Raw genomic sequence first — 21,871 nt, 5'->3', positions numbered from 1 at the left:
CTGCACTACACCTGGAAACAGCCCCTCCCTGCATGTGAACTATGGACCAGGGTGGGCAACTGGGCATGGAGAAGACTCTGAGCATCTTTAGTGCAAGACACTCACAAGGCTGGACAGGGACTGTGTTTTCACAGCGCCCAAACTATTACATGAAAAATCTGGCTCAGATACATAGGAATAGGGTTGTGAATGCAGAGACACTGTCCAGAATTCCCACACCCTCCTGTCCATATTCCAGCTCCACTTTGAGTCTGGGGTTATGCTAGGCATCGTAGTAACTGCTGTTCAAAACATTAAAGGGTGAAACCATGTCTTGAGAGGGCATTGGACTCAGAGGCAAAATAGCATGGGGTCTACCCTCCACTAAGCTACTTCTTTTTTTTTTTTTTTTTTTTTTTTTTTGAGATGGAGTGTCGCTCTTGTTGCCCAGGCTGGAGTGCAATGGCATGATCATGGCTCACTGCAACCTCTGCCTGCCATGGTCAAGCAATTCTCCTGCCTCAGCCACCCTAGTAGCTGGGATTACAGGCGCCCACCACCATGCCCCAGCTAATTGTTTGTATTTTTAGTAGAGACGGGGTTTCACCACTTTGGCCAGGCTGGTCTTGAACTCCTGACCTCAAGTGATCCACCCACCTCAGCCTCCCAAAGTGCTGGGATTACAGGCGTGAGCCACCAGGCCCATCCCACTAAGCTACTTCTAATATGACCACTGCTGCTTTGCTGCTATCAGGTTTATGGGCGCTGTTCCAGGTGCCAGATGCTGAACTTTCGATACGTTTCCTCACTTAGTTCTCACAACAATAAAATGAGGTAAGGGTTATTATTATTCCCATTTCACAGAGAAAGCAACTGAGCCTTAAAAAGTAACTTCTGCTGGGCCACTGAGGACCCAAGATACACCCCCAGGTGCATTTGATCTCATGTGTTCTTTGGGAATATACATATTCTTGACTTCTTTGCAATGCTGCTTCTTGAGCTGACTTTGAGAACTTGGGCCACTTAATGTCTCTGAGCCTCAGCTTCCCCACATCTAAAATTAAAGTATAAACTAAATTATGCCTATGTCTCAGAATCATCTTGAAACGTTTTAAAATCCAGATTCCTTGGCCCCAAACCTGGTGGGGGAGTGCTGTGTTTTCCTGGAAATTTTCCAGGGAATTCTTAGGCCATTAGACCCCACACTTAGACTCCTGGGTGTCCATGTCCACCCCATTGCTCGCCTTCTAGTACAGGTGCAAGACTGCGAATGCTACACATACAAGTGATGCTTTAATGACTCAGAATAATGTTCTTTAGCCGTGAGATATTTATTTAACCACACCATCTGCCCCAGCCCCTGCTTCTTTTACTCTTCCTCTCCCGCAGGAGCTCCTATTACTTTAGCCTGTGCTAGTTCAGCCTTGTGGATGGCTGAGAACACACAGAGGTGAGAGTCAGGCTGCACACCTGGACTGAGAAGCTATAGTTTCCTATGTCTGCGGTTACAAAACACCACAAACTGGGTGGCTTAGAACAACAGAAATTAATTCTCTCTCAGTTCTGGAGGTCAGAAGTCCAGAGCCAAAATGGCAGCAGGGCCACGCTCCTTCTAAGATTCTAGTTGGATCCCTTCTGTCTCTCCCTAGCTTCCAATGGTGGCCGTGAGGCGTTGGCATACCTTGCCTTGCAGCTGCATCGCTCCAGTCTCTGCTTCATCTTCATATTTGGCCATCTTCCCTGGGTGCCTGTCGTTTCCTTCTACAAGGACACCACTCATATTGGATGAGGGTCTGCCCTAATGCCCTCATCTTAACTTGATTACACTTGTAAAGACCCTGTTTCCAAATAAGGTCACATTCGTAGATACCAGGGGTTAGGACTTCATATTTTTTTCATGAACACAATTCAACCCCTAACAAAGACACTTTTCCTTGTTCTGCCAGCCTTCATCTCACGAGCTTCATGAGTACTAAGTCCACTGAACATCTCTCATCTGTTGTAATAATATCCAGGGACAGGAGGAGGCTATGATTCAGACCCACATTTGGAGCCTCTTAGAGAGATCCAAGAGTTAAACAGTTAAAAACTCTTCCTAGCCAATCTTCTGGCATAAGCCCCTGCAAGCCAGCTATGTAAAGTGCCATTGCAGGTCCCAGAAGTGCTAGCAACACCCCTTTTCATGACTGGGGATGAATCCAGAGAGCATCAGGACATGGGGAGTAGGGGGCAGATATCAGACATGAAAGAAGATGCTGGAAGACTGAGATGCAGCTAGCTCCCCAGGCCCCCAATCATGTCATCATGCCTAGCTCCCATTAAATCGAGACCCCTGCCCCCTCCTTGCTGAATGCATTATTGTATTTTCTGTGTTAGATGTGGGCCAGCAGGACGCAACAGGGTCAAAGCGACAACTCTTCAATTGAACCACCTTTGAAAAATTGAATTCAAGAGCATCAGTGGCCAGGGATTTTCTTGGTCCAATTTGAAAGGGAAAATTATTCTTTTATGAAAAAGCAAAATCTGTGTTTTCCTTCTTTCTAAAAAATCACTGTGTTTCAAGTGTCATATGCAGCAGGTCACAACTGGTTCAGTGCTTTACAACTTAAAAAGCACGTATACATATAAATGCAGTCTCATGTATTCTTCAAAGCCATCTGTGGTTCAGTAAAAATATTGATAACTAAAAGTTATCTGGTGCTGTCTATGCACCAAAAACTGTTGTAAATCCAACCATTTAAGGTCAGCACCATTATTTTCTCCTTTCTAAAGAGGTAAAATCATTTGTGCAAGGTCACAGATCCGGTAATGGATGAATCTGACCTTTGAATCCAACAGTTTGCTTTCCATTGACCCCTCAACTCTTAGCCCTACACTTTAGAGGAACAAGTAGGTTTTAAATGCCTGACCCACTAGCACGGAGTCCTCACGTGGTAGAGACAAGACCTGCGTGTCTTCTGTGGCATATTTCTTTGATAAAATTCCCCCAGGAGGAATGCCTTACCTGCCCAGTGACTCTCCCTGCCCTCCGTCCCATTCGGTCTAATGCTTTCAAAATTCATTTGAGGTGTCTCCACCCCAGGGACGCGTTCCAGCTCCCAGGTTACTTTCAGTCGCTTGCACAGCCCTCCTGGGTGCTCCTGGCTCCTCTTCAGTGCCCCCAGCTCCCTAGTGCCTGCTCTGCCTTATCCCATTCTTCAATCCCTGCTTCCTTGCTGGTCTCCCACATCACCCATAAGCTCCTGGAGAGCAGGGATCCCATTTCTTAGCAGGAGGAGCTCAATGAATAAATGAGGGAATACATGAAGGAAAAGCACCACTTTACCAGGAAAACAAATGTGTAGCTATCAGGCTATGACCATGGAGTGATCAAGTTTTTTGGTGTTCTGTTTTAATCAGGATACATAGTGCCTACACACTGTCTGTATTTTACTTCAACTTCAACAGTAGTAAGTCAGGAGGATCCCCTTTTTTTAAAAATCTATTCTTTTTATTTAATGTCTATATGCAGAAACCCCCATATTATTTCACATAAATATGTGCAAACCATCCTATCCCTTGTCGATTGTGTTAATTCAATGCTATTTTTTTTCCTTTTTAGCCTCCTCCTTCCCCATACCCTGCTCCTTCCACCCACATCGGTCCTGCCCCCACCTCCAAGCTGAGCCACGTCTATAGGCAGGTGTGCCCTTCCATGGCTTCTCTGTTCTCATTTCATTTGATAACACATCCACCCACATACGCAACCAACCCACGCCCGGCCCTCGAGAGCTACCTGAGTCTCACATGTGAGGCAGGCACACATGGAGATTCATTCTCACCATTTTTCTTTTGTCATAATGCCCCAGTTTCATGAAATAATTTTAGGGAGTTTGAACTTGAATAGCTCAATACTGTGTCATTAATAACAATCAGCCACAGTTACAATTGCTCCCTGGATCAAGCCCACTCACCTGATATCTGGTGGCAGGCGGGTGTAGAGCAGGGGCAGCGGGTGACACCAGGCTGCATGGTCATTGAAGAGAATGTCGTGTGGCCAGAAATCTGAACATCTGAAGAGGGGCCATGGATTGGGATGGGGATGTCTCTAGAAACCAAAGCATGATGAGAGCAGACACCTGACTCCTGCTGCCCCACCCGAGGAGCCACCCTTGCAATCAGGGTTCCCATTGCACATAAAGTAAGAGCTCATGTGTTTTGTTTTGTTTTTTTCTAGTGCTTTCCATATCTAAGAAATAGTTAATGATATTGATTCTACTTTACAAATGAGAAAACTGAGGCACAAAAAGATTAAATAATTTGCATAAGGTCACCTGACAAGGAGACAGCAGAACTGGGATTCAAACCCAGAGAATCTAATTTCAGAACCCGGAGCTACGCTGAAAGAATTCCCGTGGCTTTTCCTTCCCACTATGCTGTCCTCAGTCCAATTGCTTGCCTTGAAAATGCTGTCTCATCCTTTAGCTTTCACCTTAAGATCACTTCTTCTGCTATACAGAGTTAGAAACGTTTTTCTCCTCTCTAGATGCACAAACCTCTTACAGCATTTTTCACCCAGGACTATAGTTATCTTTTGATGCATTAATTTCCTTATCCATGTCAAGCTCCTAAATTGCAGGAACTGTAGGAACTGTATCTTGTACTCATCTCTGGTATCTAATATGATTCCCAGCACACAGCAGGGACTCCCAAAATGCCTGTGGAATGAAGGAATGAATGAATGAACATTTCAACATACAGCTAGATATTTCTAAGGATACGTAAGGTATCAAGTTCAGATGCAATTCTGCAGAAATAACTTTTAGTAAAAGTCAACAATGTCTTATTCAAAACCTTGGAGTTGCCGGGCACATTGGCTCATGCCTGTAATCTCACCATTTTGGGAGACCAGAGTGGAACAAACACTTAAGGTCAGGAGCTAAAGACCAGCCTGGGCAACAGAGCAAGACCCCGTCTCTATAAAAACAAACACAAAAACAAACAAACAAGAAGCCTTGGAGCCAGATATGATTTGAAATTCAGGTTTTTTATATTCTAGTAAAGTAATAAATAATGCATATACCATAACCCACCTGCTATCCCTGGTACCTCTTGATCAATCACATTTATATTTCAGAGTGAAATATATGAATTTTCACACTAAGTATGATAAAGTTTACGAATTGCCCTATATCAGTTCATGTCAAGTTTTGCTATGAAATGAAGTTGTTGCTAAGTTGAAAAAAATTTTGATTAGCGGGCTGTGAAGAAGGGATTGTGGAGGTTACACAAGTTGCAATTTATGCTACTTTGTGTACCCAGTCTACCCACTCATGTCCAGAATGCATGGCTTTGGTCAGTCACTTGGGGCCTTTAAAGTAAGCAGACAAAGGTTAATAAATCAGCTTTCCAATCTTAAAGACCACTCTTTGTTCCTTCTTTCAAGGACAAACTCTCACCCCCAAGATAACAAAGGTGGGACGGGATAGCTTTGGCACATGCCCAAACAGGACTTTTCCTTTCTCAGGCTGAAAATATGGCTGTTTTGTTATGCCCAGACCGTTAGTTCCCCAAAGAAGACCACCAGAGTCCAGAGTCAAAGCCAAGCGGCAAGGATCTTTACTACAAGTTCGAACCTGGTCCCTCCATTCCACAGCATACAAGAGGGCCCTGAACAATGCGAGTGTTTGCTTTTTATAGCCTGAAAGTTACAGGGGAACAAAGGAATTCTTTTGGTTCCCGCTCTTTCAGTAAAACTTTGAACGGCTGTCCCCTTATCGGAGACTTTCCTGGTGGTGTTTGTACTGGGCTCAGGAAGTTTGAGAGATATATGGCGATATGTGGTGGGATGGGAGGATGGGAGGTGTTTGTACTGGGCTTGTTTGTTTTGAGCCCGGGGCTGAGGAATGTGCCCGGCTCCTTTCAGTTTGGGTCTACGTCATTTCTGTCTCTCTCTCTCTCTGTGTGTCTCTGTTGATCTGTCTGTCTTTGTCTCTTGCTCTTGCTCTCTTTATCTTCCTTTTCTCAACTAGAAAAATACACGCTGTCCAAGAGGCCAAATACATACATGGGGAAAACTGCCTGGTCTCACAGAAAATGTGACCTTCAAAGCCTTTTCCAAAACTTTTCTTAAGAGTCACAACTGATGTTGGATGACTGCAAGTCATTTGGTCCAAGCTTTTTCCGCATTTCTTGACAGATGATTAAAGTGAGAGAAAACCATTCGTAGTTCAGAGTAGACAAGGGATGGGGTGGATCTAGAAACCCTGGAGCATCAGAGCAGGAAGGATCCCAAGGATGATCTTGCCCTAGCTTCTCTCCTACGTAAGGGAAAGCAGCGTCACAGCCTCTGAGCCCACTCGGGAAGCTTCATTCCCCTCCGCTCCCACCATGGGAAAATCAAGGTGTGGGTGATCATGGGGGTGGAATTTGGCTACAGCCCACACCTGAACTGTTCCTGGACAATCTTCCACCTTCCCCAAGGCTGGTTCTCACTTTTCCTGTAAGTGTGGATGTGTGGAGTCAGCAAATAGAACCTTTCTAATTTCCTGCTGGTGGCTCTCTCTCTGGCCTTGTTCAACCCACCCCACCCCAAATGGAAGGGGGAGGTGAATTTCCTCTTTCGGACAGCAGGCACTCATAATCACAGCTGCAAGCACTTTGTGAGGACCAATACTAGGGGCTTTTCATGTGGTTTCCCTTAATCCTCCCAATAAACCCTGTGAGGGACCTGGCAGGAATCACATTTTACAGATTTAAAAATGAGGCTCAGGGAGGTTAAATAAACTTCTGAGAATTGCAGAGCTGGTGAGGAAGCGGTGGATGGAGCAGTGACTCCAACTGACTCCGGAGTCTTTACTGAACCACCATGCTCAACTCAGTATCTGGCAAGAGCACTTGAATTCAAAAGGATAATTCTTCTTGGGGACACTAAGAGGGAGCCTGCTGCCTTGTCCTTTCAGGGATCCAGCCTCCCCTGTCCCCCCAGGGCAGGAATGTAGGAAGGACTAGTGATGAGACATCAGCTTGCAGCTCCCTCTTCACTGGGTCCACTAAGTGGCTATTGACTCCCCACACTCCCTACTTTTCCCTACCCTAACCAGCACTCACTCATCCCAGGGCCCTCCTCTCAGTGGTCCAGTCAGGAAACAGAGCTGTGCAAGGAGGATTTAATATAAGGTACCAGTTTAAAAAGTGCTAAAAAGGCTGAAACAGTAAAAAGAGGAAGGCAAGGCCACCCAGTTATGAGGACTGCAGGAGGGAACCAGCATCCCTAGGGAGACAGAAGAAGCAAAAGGGAGGAGTTGGTGTTCTCAGGCTTGGGAGGCCACTTGCTGCGGGGTTGCTGGGGGCAAAACAAGAGGCCACGTGGGCCAGTCCTGGAGCCATGGATAAGGGGTCACCCACGGGTGCTGGGACCCTCAGGAGGGCCCACTGTGGCTAGAGGTAGAGTCATTGAAGGGAACATCCAGAGAGAGAAAGACAGAGCGGGAAACCAACTTCTCCGCTCCTCTTCCTGCTCTCTCTTGCCACCAGTGCCAGCTCCAGTTCCCAAGGGAACCTGGTAAGTGTATTTTGCAAAATTCCCAGCCCCAAAAGTATAGAGTAGAATACAGGCTATAGAGCCATAGAAGCTAATATAACCAGCACAGTGCCCTCCAGTGTTTGACCAAAGAAGCCTGTAAGCTGAACTTCTGTCCCATCCCAGAGTTCATAAGACAGGCTCCAGGCTGCCATTTAGGCTCTGCATGGTCTTGGGTTGCATTTATTTGCCTTGAGGTTCTCAGAACTGTTGAGATGCTCTTTATTCAAAAGACCATTTAGTGATTCCTATAAAAGGTTGTGTTACTCACTGTAAATTCTCGGCTCCAAAGAAAGCCTCATCTTGCCATTAATGGTGGAGGGTGTCCAGGTTCTTGGCATCTTGAACAAAGAATTGGATGAAATGCACAAAGCAAGGAAGGAATGAAGGGATTTATAGAAAATGAAAGTGCACTCCACAGTGTAGAAGCAGGCCTGAGAATAGGGGCTCAAAGGCCCTATTACAGAGTTTTTGTGAGTTTAAATATCGTCTACTTGGGGTATGCCCTATGTAAATGAAGAGGATGAAGTAAAGTTACAAAGTCATTTACAGCGTATGCCCTATGGAGAGGATATTTCCTGTTATAGCTGAAGTGTGAATCGGCCTTATGTTTCCTGCCTCCAGATCCTATTTTCCTGCCTCATTGCCATATGACTGCATTATTCTGCTACTCTGTAAGTGATTTTCTAAACCCAAGGCAGTCTTTGACATTGAGAAGCTGGGAAAAGTCTGGTGGTGAGGATTCCACAGGGGAAATCCTCCCTCATGGGATGTCCATGGCTTTGGCATCAATTTATTTCGTCATCACATCAGGGTCCTTGGTTTCCAAGACTCATGAAAGGGAGTGAAAGTTGCCAGCTAATATCAGCTAAATGGTCAAGATTCTCAGGATAAGTGATTGAAAAAAGTAAAATTTTAAGAAAAGATTTCTATAACAGAATGTGCAAAATGGCAAAAATTCAATTTGTAGTGCTGAGTTCATTGACTGAACTCAAAGTGCAGTCTCATATTTCCTGGGAATCTCAACATCAATACCCCTTGCCCTTTAAAATTTCACTTCAATTATTTCACTTCCTCATACAGGCCAAGTTAATATCAGACAGAAAACAGTTCTGTTGGGTAAAGAGCAGAGATTGGCAAAGTTTTGCTGGCTCTGTCTGACACCACACAGGATCTTAATTTTCTGTTTAGAATGGCCCTCTGTGGCATAAACTCAACAGAGCTGTATCAGAAAATGTCTATTTGTTTTCACCAACACTGTTACTTTTTTTCTTAGCTCACCGATTGTTTTGTTTTCTTTTTCCTAGAGCTATAGAACAGTCTGTGCCATTCAAAGATGTGGATTCAGACAAATACAGCGTTTTCCCGGTAAGTATTGTTAGGAATAACCAGATGTTCACTAACATCACATTGCTTCCTACAAATTTCTTTCCTTTAATAAGACAAGACTGAATTTCATTTGAATGCATTATTAATTTGATGAACAACACATCATTTCACAATTTCTTTTCTTTTTTGAGACCAAGTCTCACTCTGTTCCCCCAGACTGGAGTGCAGTGGCATGGTCTCCACTCACTGCAACCTCTGCCTACTGGTTTCAAGTGCTTCTCGTGCCTCCCAAGTAGCTGGGATTACAGGCATGCACCACCACACCTCGGTAGTTTTTGTATTTTTAGTAAAGTCAGAGTTTCACCATGTTGGCCAGGCTGGTCTCAAATTCCTGACTTCAAGTGATCCGTCCACCTCAGCCTCCCAAAGTGCTGGGATTACAGGCATGAGCCACCGCACCCAGCCCATTTCATATTTTTTAAGGATTTTGTAGCATTGTGATGATACACAAGGCATTGAAGTAAATCTTAGGCCCAGACTGGTTTTGTTGCCATTCCCAGCTGGAAGTCTCCATGGGGGCTATGGTTGCCTTGAAAGGTTTTGTGAATTATTTTGGAACTTCTTAAATCTACTTTAACTTACTTTTTAACGTGTGTGTGTGTGCATTTGATTCAGAACAGTTAAAATGTCAGGGTATTCTCTGTGAAAACCAACAAGCAAGTAACATGTCACAAAGTCCCAAAAGTTTGGGAAATCTCAGATATTCTACTTGGGAATGGAGGAAATAAAAATTATCTGGCATTATTATAACTCTTGATTAACATCATTGAGGTCAAATATTTAAAACTGCATAATTAACCATTTGGCTAGAGACTTTTAAATTATCCAGTGAAATTAATCATTTGGCCAAATAAGCCAATTGTTTTACAGCCTGAGAGGACTGATGGTTAATAGAGGGTTTTTGGGAAGTTGGATGGGTCTGCTGTTTCTGGAGGTGCTTGTAGACACACATACATGAGCAAACACATATTCACACAAACACACGTGTGTACATGCACACACATCTACAATATGAATACACATAAACACACACATGCATATACACATGCCCCCATACAGACACATTCACATTCACACAATGCACCCCCACACATGCACATACAAGCATGCACTTAATGTCACACACACACATACATTCACATATGCACACACATGCACACACCCTACCACCTGTTATTGGCCCTAGTGTTATATTACATGTCACTCACACAGCATGTCTTATCATATTAATCTTAATTTTCTTAGTGCTCTTTAGTGATCCTAGATTGAATCTGAATTAAAAACTGTGGATGTCAATGCCATTCAGACAACTCTGATTAGCCTTCCTCGTGGATAATATCAAAGCGGGCTGAACCCCTCCTGTGTGTGCTCTTCAATTTCAGACACTGCGGGGCTATCACTGGCGGGGGAGAGACTGTAATGACAGCGACGAGTCAGCGTACCCAGGTAGAAGGTAACTATTTCTGCTGGTTGCTGATTTTTAAAATTATCTTCAGAAAAGGAAGCAGGAGGCACATTTCCTTCCCCCAGCCTAGGGGATTCCCACTTACAGAGAGAAGAGATTTTCATGTTCCGATTGAAGTAAAGCTCAGTGAAAAAAGAATGGCATTCATTCGTTCATTTGTCCGAGAAATGCTTATCAGGGACCTACAATTTGCCAAGTACTTTGCATCATGCTGGGTGGTAAACAAAACAGAAATATGCCTCCTCTTCTGGAGCTTACAGTCAAGTGGGAAAAACAATCAAGAGAACAGATTATCTTATTGTAGACACTTATCCAGCCTTCTGTATCAGTTCTCCATGCAGAATTGGGCCCAGAAATAGTGGCCTCTCCCTCCGGGAGTAAGGAGAAGCCTCTAATGAATGGAAAACATGTCATACATTAGCCCTGGGCTGAGGTTCAATTGCATCTCTGGTATCAAAAAACAGATATGCTAGCCCTCGCCTTTGTTGTGACTATAGTGTCAAAGCATTAAATAAACCAGTTACTTGGGCATTTAAGGGCACAATGGGATGCACATTTGTTCATTATGTTCATCGGCACCATTCCACAACAATGCGGTCCATGAATATAGTCAATGTTGAAAAAGACAGGATTTGGTCCAGAGCTTCCGGCAAATATCCCAAACCAAGGTTAAAGCAAGGAAGCTGAATGGAGGCTTCTGATGTCACAACACACAATGGGATGTGATGCTATTCCATGAAGAATGCTGTTGTCTCTCCATGGCACTTTGTGTAGCATTCATTCATTCATTCATTCATGCATGAAACTGACATCCACTGAGAGACAAGCATATGTCAAAGACCAATGTTAATGTTTTTTTCTTAGGCCGAACAACTGGGATGTCCATCAGGATTCAAACTGTAATGGCATTTGGGTAAGCAACTAAATTCAGCTTGAACCCCATTCTCCTTTGTTCCTCCCTCCCCTAAAGCTCATCACATATTTGCTTTAGTTAGATCCAGGGAAGACTATGACAGCCTAAAGCAACTCTTTTCCTGCTGCTTAGAAGAGGGGTATAGAATCCTGATGATGCATGAAGAGTGTCAACGATGTCATGAGAGTTGAGGCTTTCTCAGTCATGGCCCCTTTAAGCCTTGCTTAAGGTCACCCACATCTAATCCCTTTATACTGTTTTGAACAGTGTGAAATTAAATGAAGAGTGGTGTTAACAAAGTTTTACAGCAACCCACACAGCTGTTGGAGCAAACCACATGCTGTCCTTATTTCGTTGCAGCCATTTTTTTTTTTTTTCTGTTTCATAAGCCTAGCCAGGCAGAGCAGAAATTACTCAGTATTTACCCGACCACTCACACCTTGAGGCATTTAATGCTGGTGTCCTAGTTTCCTATGAATAATGGATTTGCAGCTCCCAGGGAAAGAAAAGGGAAGAAAAGAGGAAAGCCAAACTAACACAGCAACAGACTCAAGTTTGTGGGGTGTTAAGCTTACAAGATTTGAGGGTTCCTCATGAAAAAAGAATATCTACTTAAAAATACAAAATCAAATAGGAAAATGAATAATTTTTAAAACAATCACAGAAATCTTAACAAATTCCTGGAGTCTCAGAAATTCAGTTCCCTTTCTTTTGAGATCTCGTTTCTGGTTTACCAGAGCTGTTTACATGGAAACATGTCCTGGCCTCCCCTCTCCACCTAGAATACTCTGTTGCTCCCAATCACTCCCAGTACTCACATGGGTAGGGGCTGTGATGGGCCCTGAAGCTTAAGATTCCCTAACTTCAAGATATTATGTTGGTGCAAAAGTAATTGCAGTTTTTGTAATTAACGGCAAAAACTGCAATTATCTTCACACCTACCTAAATAAATTATCTAAATTGCCTCTAAAGAGTTGCTTAATTTATCTGCTTCAATGAAGAAGAAAAAGTTTCTGTAAATATTTTCCTCTCTTCAGGACACTCATAGTCCAGGCTTGTACCAACAGTCACCTACTGTATGCTTTCCAGTCCCATGGCCTCTAGGATATGGAAAGCATGAGAGACAGCTGTGCCCCAGCCCATGCCACCCACCCTATCCACTAGTCACTCTGCCTTTTCATGGAGAAGAAGAAGACATCTCCCCTAGAGCTTAAGGTGACAAGATCCCCAAGTCAGCTCTTGTTCTGAAAAACCCAGGTTTAGTTGTCATGTTGGAGGACAAAGGAGACTAATCAATGTGTGATGCCCTGTCTTCGTTCCATGGTCCCACCCAGGCCTCAGATATGGTGTGTCACCCATATAAGGAGGAAGGCCAAGTGAGAGACTGTACTAGATCAATGGAAATCCACCATGAGCTCAGGGAGGCAAGATGCAGAGCTCATCATCATTGATGGGAGAAGGACATATCACTTTCATACCTATCCCCTTCCACAGAGGAAACACCACTCACAGAACCACAACATCATAAACTCAGAGGGAGTCTTACCATGAAGTCCAATCTTGCCCATACTGTGTCCCAGGGACCCCAGGGTTGAGTGTGATGTTAATAGGTTCTTTCATGTTTTAATGGGCATGGGGAGCTCTCAAGACTGGAGAGTGAGCATGCTCTTGTTAACACATCTCTGATCAGCAAGTGCTTTCATCTTGGAATACTATGAATAATCCTTCCAAGGACTAGCAGTTCCACTAAGGGGTAGCTTTAAGTTTAGGTTTTAGGATGTCCCAACTGTGCCAATTCAGTCCCATTCACAGGCCCAATGTTACTTCCAGGTTTCTTAATCTGGGCACTATTGATGTTTGGGTTGGATAATTCTTTGTTGTTGGAGCTGTCTTGCAAACTGGAGGATATTTAGCAGTATCCCTGACCTCCATCCACTAGATGCCAGTAGCACCCCCAGCCAAAAATGTCTCCAGACATTGCCAATGTCCTCAGGGGGTAAAGGAATGTGCAAAATGGACCCCTTGAGAATTGCTTCTTTAGAAGCATCAATCTTAGGTACTGAAGATGTCAGGACACTTAGACCTCCAGCTCAGAGACTGCAGAATCCGCCCAGACCCTGTGTCCAGTCACTCAGTGGACCCTCCATGCTCTGAGGGGTGAGACCCCTGGTCCAGGCACCTCTCCCAGAACCCTACCCAGCATCTCCCTGAATGAAATGGTTCAGCGTCTGGCTCTCTTTACTCCCACCCTCAGTTCCTCCCAAACCCGACTCGCTCGCACAGGGCGTTGCTATGTTGAATTAGGGGCTTAAGAAACTTTAAAGGGTTTTATCTACTCATTTGCCTTTGTGCTTTCAAAGCCATTTAGGAGAGCTTTAGTATATGTGTCTCATAAATTTAAAACCAAACTGCTAATCACATCGTTTCTTTTTTAAAGGGTGTTGATCCAAAAGATGGAGTTCCATATGAGAAGAAATTCTGTGAAGGTATGAATTGTGGATGTCATTGTGGTTATAACGATAGATATTCTTTTCTAGTTTGAGTCAAATTGAAGTGAGCAGACCACCTAAGTCAGAACGTGCTTGATGCTAGGATTTACTCTATGCTGACCAACTTACATTTATTTTTATGACAGAGCAGAAAAAATAAAGTATCTAAAAGGTTCAGAAAAGGAGGAAAGAGGGCAGAATCTTAAAAAAGCAAAACAATTTGTTTAATTGACTCTTCTACTTGACGATTAGGTTGCAAAATGGATAAAAGAGCAATGGAAATCCAGCACTTTTCCAAATAAGAAAATAGGCAGCAATCATAACTGAAGTTTTTAATCTTTTGTATTTTCCTCTAATTACACTACAAGGTCAGACACCCGGACTTCTGCTGGTGGGTGAGTCTCTGTGTCCACTAGGCTAAAGATGCATATCTGAATGTCTGAATGACTTCAGAGAGACTACCAGACTATAACTTGTGAGGGCTTCCCAAAAATAGCTGGGCAAAAGCTCTGTGCTCTAAGTGCCCAGATGGCACAAACATCTGGGCCACCAGTTCCATTGGGGAAACCTCACCACCCCACACATTACTGAAAATATGCTCCTGGTGATGCCAACGCTTGATGGTAACATAACTGTTTTATATTTAGGCAATGCTTCTCTCCCTACTTTCACAGTCACCTCATTCATTCATTCATTCATTCATTCAACAGGTATTTTCTGAACAACAAGTCCAATTCTAACCAAGGGTTATACTTGGCTCTGAGTTTTCTTGGACAAAAAGTATATAGTCTTTGCTGTATATCAACTTAAAGCCTAATTGTCTTTAAGCCCTCAGAGGGCAGGAAGAGGAATAGAAAATGTAAAGGCTCATTACATATTTATGCAGTTTAGGAATATTTGTTGGATGAATAAAGAATGAATGAACAACTAAACCAATGAATGAAATATATGCAGATCTAGGTGAAACCCTGGTGCAAAGCCTCTTAGATTCCCCACATCGCACTCTCCCTGTGCCCTCCAGGATGTCCTGGGCCTTCTCAGTCCCCATTTCTGTGGCCAAATAGTGGTTTCCATGAAGCCCAGCCTGGGGAGCCACTGCAGTGAGACTAGGCCACCCTCTTGCGTGACTTGAGGAGTTTGGAAGTGGAAAAAGGAGGTGCCTCTCTCTGCCTCTGGGAGGCATCAATTGAGTCTTTCAGGATCTTAAGGAATTTGGAAGAATGAGTTCACAGGTGACTGATGTGGATGGGCCTCAGAGTCAGATGAAGTGATTGTGAACCTCCAAACAAACAGGGCTGCATGCAGACCTTTCTATCTCCGTCTCTCCATCAGTCAGAATCATCTGTCCAGTGTTTTTGCCTGTATGGATTAAAGGCTTTAAAAGACCATAACATCCTTGAAAAATCAAAATTGCTCCATAAGATCATTAACCCTTAAAGTGAATTGTAATGGACATTGGTGTGTTTTCAAGAAAGCAATTTCCAGAACCAAAATTTGGGTATATTTCGGATTTCAGATAAAGCGTTGATTCACTTATTCATCCATCATTCACTCAAGATGTTTTATGCTGAGCTGGGAAACACACCTGCATCTCTACATCTTAGCTAGCAGCTCCAATGGCCTGGAAATCTCATTCAGCTCCGAAATGCTACGCCCCTCACTCTCAAACATGCGAAAAGTGGTAATGCATTACTGTGAAAATGCTCGGTGCCTGGAATACACACTAGGGTATCCGCTCTTATAACTACCCAGTCTGGAGGTTCCAAACTACTTGAGTGCATAAATAATGTGAATAAATTGTGCTGCCTAGGTTCACAGCCCAGGGGAATCATTTTGCTGGGAGACTCAGCTGGGGCTCATTTTCACATCTCTCCTGAATGGATCACAGCGTCGCAGATGTCTATGGTAAGTAATTTTGGCAGTAATCATTCCAGATGTGCTGGCCTTTGTTTTTGTTTCCTCTTGCTCTCTCTAAATGGGATGCCAACTCCACACAGGTGCAAATTTCCCTCTTTAGCAAAATCTGCCATGAAAGGCATATCCACAGTCATTTCAGTCCTAGATAAATGGCAAAAGGTTCCTTCTACTCACCTCCCCAGCCTCAGCCCAGCTGCTGCCAGGAACCCTGAAGGCAGCAGTGGGGAGTCAAGAAGGTGGAGAATGCACAGAAAGGACAAAGCCCACTGGGCCGGCTTCCCCGTGGAGGTCAGGATGAGGCACTCTGGGAACTGTCCAGCTTGTTTTTCATCTGAGCAAGCAAGAAGCTCTGGGCAGAGCAGGCTGCTCGGCTCCTGATGGCCTCTGCTGTCCTCCACGGAAGGCGTGAGGGGACAGACAAACCCGCCATCCATTCCCAAAGAGTGATGAGACTGTCTGGGAGGGTTTTTTAATTAAAAAAAAAAAAAAGAAGAAGGCCACAAGGCAAAATTGCAAACAATGACAGACTCAGAGAAGGCAAAGAAAGGGGAAGGAAACCAACATTTATTGACTCTAGATCAGGTGTCAGGCACTATAAGAGAGATTTGTATGCATTACTCAGATGAATGACTCCTAAATATGGGGTAGACATATAATGGCAACCGTGTATATTACCAGTTCATCACCTGAGCACACACCTGCTGCATTATCAGGAGGGCCATTATCTTCCTCTCAAATTGTGCAAACACCTGGGGAGATTGTGTGGCAAAGGGTGGGAGCTGGAGGGTGCAGGGAAGGGCAGTCTGAATGCCACACACACAAGCAGGGGGTTCAGTGGTATCAGATGGGTCACCTGCAGCTGGGGCTTCCTGTGGCCATAAGTTATCACAAGGAAATGTAACAAAACCTGTGCCTAGGGATAGCTACATACTTGGCAGGGCTCAGTGCAAAATAAAAGTACGGGCGCCCTCAGCAAACCTTGTTCGAAAGTTCCGTTAAAGGTGCTAAAATATAAAGCACTTTTCTTTGGCAGTCTCCCTCAATATGTCATGGTATTTTCTTATTTGCTATTTAATGCCATTCTAAAAAAATAGTTAAATTTTTAAATTATTGACACAAATGTTATGTTCATCGTCACATTATGCAATGCCAGTTTTACATGCCACTGTAACAGCACTGAACTCCTATGCAGGTGGAATCACTGAAATTACACAATTCTTATGTAGTAGCTTTTCCCTGGAGGGTGCTTTCAGCTGCCCAGAAGACAGAAAAGGCAAGCCAGACTCGGGAAGTTTGGAAGGAGGAATAGAGGCTTCCCAGGAGCACAAGGCCACCAGACTGAACACTTCCTCAGGCCAGGAGATGCTTAGGGCAATTACAGACCCTCCCAGGCACTAAGGCTCCCATCCTGAAACACTCAGGCCTGAGAGCTGCTGGGTTCCTCCTCCTGCCAGTGTTCCATGGGTCCCCAGGTAAGCCAGGAATCTCTCCTTCCCAGGGCCTGTCTCCCCAGTCCACAGCAGTCAGGTGACCCCCAAAAGTCTTCAAACCTCTGTGCTGGAACATGCTAATTATTTGGATGGGTAATGAGTTTGTCTCCTCTGCCCACCAGATGCCAGCACTGCCGGCTGGGGCAGGTGACAGCTGCCACCATGCCCAACCCCAATCCTCCTCTTGCCTGTGCCCAGATTCCCAAAAGGACCAAAGGGCAACATTGGAACACAGGCCTCCCCCACTGACACCATTTAGTTGCCACTTTGTTGGAGGGTGCAGCAGTCGCAGGGCAAGAAGGAGAAGACAGGCTGGGAAGTGAGTGGCCAGGAACCCATCTTGAGAGGTAGCAGGAGACAGGATCCAGAGTCGACCCTGTTTCCAGTCCCCTCGCTCACACATGCTCAGTTGGCCCACTGGACTTCATTCACATAACACAAATTCAAAAATAAGATTGTTAAGAAGTTCAAGGTGGGGCAGCAGAGCATTAAACCCAGTGCAGGGCCCTTTCTAAGCGAAGGACCTCATGGGACCCACTGGTTGCACACACATAAAGCCCTGCCCGGGTCTGACGCACTGCACAGGGAATAGCAGCTCACAGCCATTACTTCTGGATGGACCTATCAAACAACACAATAAAAAATGTGGGGCAGTGCCACAACAGACTCGTCCCAAGAGCCACCGTGTCCATTACAGAAGGGGGTGGTGCCCCTGCCCTCGAGAAAGGGACATGGGCATGGTGGGGAAGCCCTGTCATACAGCCACCTATGGATGTGCTTCCCTCTTCCCTCTCCCAGAAAACTGAAACTGATCCAGAGAAATTAACCCGCAGAAATTATCATTTTTTCCTTGACCTCCTCTTCCTAGATTAAATAAATTGAACATGAACTCAAACAGTCTCTGGTTGAACCTCTCTCAAGCCCCCGCACTGGGCAAGCATAGATCTCCCTCTGTAAAGATGAGCAAGTGGGGAAACACATCCGGATACATATGAAAACTGCTCAAGAATACAAATGAAGAGCGCTGTTTTGAAAAACGCTTATGGGAGGAAAGAGAGTGACATTTTGCAAAATGTTAACTTCAGGTTCTCAACAATAATTGAGAGGAAATTGCACACATGAAAAAGAAGAACTCAGAAATCAGGGAAGACTGCCTTAAGGTGAAACAACTACCTGATCTAAAAATACAGTGGCAATACTGACTTGCGAGTTGGATGGTGCAGAAAACAGGAGAGCAAAGCGGTCAGGCAGCTGGGGAAATTCTGGAACTCAGGAGAAAGGCTAGATGTGAAAATCACGAGGGAAGAGAGGAGAGGCATGCAGGAAAGGTCCTGGCGATTGAATAGAAACTGCAGAAAAAGAAAAGACATCAGGCAGAGAGGAAGCTGTGGCTAAATAAGTAATACAAAATAATTTTCTTGAGTTGGGGAAATCCGTCTTCAGCCCACAACCCCCACTACGTGCCAGGCCAGGGTATAAAACAGACTCTCTGTGTTTCCTGCTTTTCCTTATTTATTCCAAGGATAAAGAAAAATCTTGGAATCATCCCGCCCAACAAACCAACAACGAGGGAAGATACTAGGAGGGAAAATCCATCTGGCATCAGACTTATCACTAAACACTAAATTTCAGGAAAAAGCGGAACAGCCTCTCTACAGAATTTTAAGAAGGAAAAATTGTGTTGAAAGTGCTGTATGCCAAGCTATTGTTCTCACATGAGGACTACAGAAGCTTATTCTCAGTCATTCAAAGACTCAGAAAACATACCAGACATATGCCTTCCCAGAAAAAAAATTATTTTAAGAAATACTCCAGTCTCTCTAAGCATAATATTGTAAAAGGAAGCACACAAAAAAACTAGATATAATTACATACAATTTTCAAGTGTGTACAATGTCAAAAAAATTCACAAAATTAAAAGACAAATGTAAAAGTAGAACAATACTTACAAAATATAAGGCAAGATTTAAATCCTCTAATAGAGTTTCTATGTAGCAATAAGAAAAAAATCTAATTTTTAATGATCAAGAACATAACCAGTAAATATAAAAGTTTCATTTTCAGCAGTAAGAAACAAATTAACAATGCAATTCATTTATCATTGTCAAACAAACAAAGGTTAAAAGTGATAAAGACCCAGTTTTAGCAAAAATATGGTGAAACAGGCATGTTAATTCACCAACAAGAGATGAAATTACTAGAACTTCTCTGAAAGGCAATTTGGCAACATGTATAAGGCAACATTAAAATATTTGTGATTTTTAACTAAAAATTTCACATCTGCAGATTTCACATCTGTAATTTCACATCTGCAAATTTACCTTTTAAAATGATCAATTATCTGCTCAAGAATATATGTACAGGAATATTCATCACAGAGGTATTTATTTATAAGAGCAAAAATGAAGAAAGAAACTAAAAATCAAAAAATAGGGGATGTAAAAATATACTGTATTTGTACAATGAAATTTTGTGCAACCAGTTAATACACATATTAATAGACATATTTATGGGCAAGAAATATGTTTATGATAATCGGTTAAGCAACAAAAGCAGGTTACAAAATAGTATGTATGAGCCAATTTTGTGAATATATGTGTGTCTGTGTGCAAACAAAAAATAATTGGAAAGTTGTAGGTCAGCATGTTACCTACCATTGGCTATCTTTGGATGGTAGAATTATAGGTAACTTTTTTTTTCTCATTTTTCTTCACTGAATTTGTATTATGTATGTACCAAATATCGTGGTTCAAGATTTTGGAGATTTGTTTGTTCTATTTGTTTTAAGCAAATAGCTAAGGAAACCAGTTAAGGAAAACCAATGCATTTTTTAATTTAATCTTTGCAAAAGCCCTCTAAGGTAAGTGTTATTACAACACTGCCTCACTTTACAGATTCTCAGAGAGGTTGTGTGGACTGCCCAAGGTCATACAACTAACAGGTGGTGGAATGACTGCCTGTCAGCGTAATCCTGAACAAGCCGCTTAACCAGAGACTCTGTAAATGATGATAGTAACAGTGTCAGGAAGGGCCGTGTGCTTCAATGAGCTAAGGGCTATGAAAATGTTGCGGACCAGTATGTTGAATTCCAACCAGACAAAGTAGACTGACTCACGGCTCTGGCAGTGCAGTGGTGATCCTTAATGAGGTTGCCTGAAATCCTTGTACTTGTCCTCCCTGTTCCTGCTCCTGGCCTCAGAGGCTGAGGAAAGGAGTGTCTTCGTAACCTGGGGCCCACACTTTCTCCAGGAGGACAGTGGCTCACTCTGCAGTGTGTTAATCCTCCAGGAAAAAGAGGGGCCCACCCAGTAGACATTTTAAGAAAATCACTCCAGCAAGCCCAGCAGCCGGCCCCATCCTAGAGACTTAACAAGTAAAATTTAGATTGCAATCGTTTTCATCTGCTGTTTGCAGCAATGAACTGATTCAAGTGCTGTCGAACAGCATTTGTTGGTATTGGTTTGGGTTACTCCCCACTCCCACGTTTTGGCAGTAAATTGTTTTGAGAAATGCCTGTGAGAATGGGCTGATGAGAAACCCAAATCAGGCATAACAGTTCATTGGAATTCACGAGTCTTATCAAGATGGTAATCTTGATAAGATTACCATCTTGGGTAGGAGGAACAACACTACAGTTTCAGCGTCATTTTGTCACCTGTTTTAAGCCTCTAGTGTTCCGGGGTTATTAAAATCTCTCTAGATTAACATTCCTCTCCAAGCTTAAAATTGGCCCAGCCACTCTCAGCCTGGCCACTTGGTAAGAATAGGAGATGGGACAAGAATAAGAGATCTATTTTGCTTAGGATGTTGATACTGAAAATGAAGCTTTATCACCAAGTTATTGTCAAAATAATAACCACCAACCACTCCAAATCTCCAGTGACTTAAAACAATCATCATTTCTTCTCACCCGTGCATCCGGGGTGCTCTGGGATCAGCTGTTTTCAACTGAGCTATGTTGGTCTTGGCACCAAGCTTCAGGCTGGGCCCAGGTGTGTGCCATGTGTCTCTCATTTTTCTTGGCTGGGCAATCTATCCAGAGCGTCTTCTTGTCATGGTGATGTCAAAGTGCAACAAGGCAATCTGTGCCCTGTCCACCATCAACCCAACAGCCAAAGCCAGTCATGTGACCACAATCAAGATATGGGGGAAGGAGGCATGACTGCCCAGAGTGGGAGAAGGAAGAGAGTGAATATGCTTTATTGTTTTTATCTAATTATATATGTTAAATATATGATTGAGAAAATGTGAAAATACAGAAATTATTTGGAAATTATTAAAATTCCTCCTTAATACTACCACCCAGAGAGAGTCACCTTAACATTTTGGAGTATCAGGCTTGTTTTGAAATATTCTGTAATATTCTTTTTTTTAAAAAAAAGTTATAAAGCCAATGATAGAGCTAATTTTAAGAAGTAAAAAATAACCCCACCATCTTAAATTTTTCACAGTATTTTTGCACTCTTTCCAGCACTCCTCCTTGTATGCATATATGTATATTATATATACACACGTCATGCTGTTACAAGAAGAGCAAGTTTGCAATTGGCAGTTCTCCTTTTATTCAATTCATAAGTATTTTCCTCATTACGACTTTGTTTTTATACTCATTATATTTATTGCTGCTCTGTAATGACCTTTTCAGGGGCCATGCAATAATCTACTAAA

At 43.3% G+C, this 21,871-nt stretch overlaps 1 protein-coding gene across 4 annotated transcripts in view; it reads left to right on the top strand.

Moving 5' to 3' along the window:
* The window catches only part of AOAH (acyloxyacyl hydrolase), a 224,651-nt gene that overhangs the window by 105,526 nt on the left and 97,254 nt on the right, over positions 1 to 21,871 (top strand). For all 4 annotated transcript variants that reach the window (XM_055347624.2, XM_004045314.4, XM_004045315.4 and 1 more), the window contains 5 exons: positions 8,848 to 8,908; positions 10,312 to 10,382; positions 11,259 to 11,307; positions 13,745 to 13,793; positions 15,607 to 15,701. In XM_055347624.2, the coding sequence (XP_055203599.1) occupies positions 8,848 to 8,908; positions 10,312 to 10,382; positions 11,259 to 11,307; positions 13,745 to 13,793; positions 15,607 to 15,701 (325 nt within the window). The remainder of the gene's footprint in view (positions 1 to 8,847; positions 8,909 to 10,311; positions 10,383 to 11,258; positions 11,308 to 13,744; positions 13,794 to 15,606; positions 15,702 to 21,871) is intronic.

Source organism: Gorilla gorilla, chromosome 6 (assembly GCF_029281585.2).
Source record: "Gorilla gorilla gorilla isolate KB3781 chromosome 6, NHGRI_mGorGor1-v2.1_pri, whole genome shotgun sequence".
Classification (NCBI taxonomy): Eukaryota; Metazoa; Chordata; class Mammalia; order Primates; family Hominidae; genus Gorilla; species Gorilla gorilla.
This window is presented reverse-complemented; position numbering and strand designations above follow the sequence as displayed.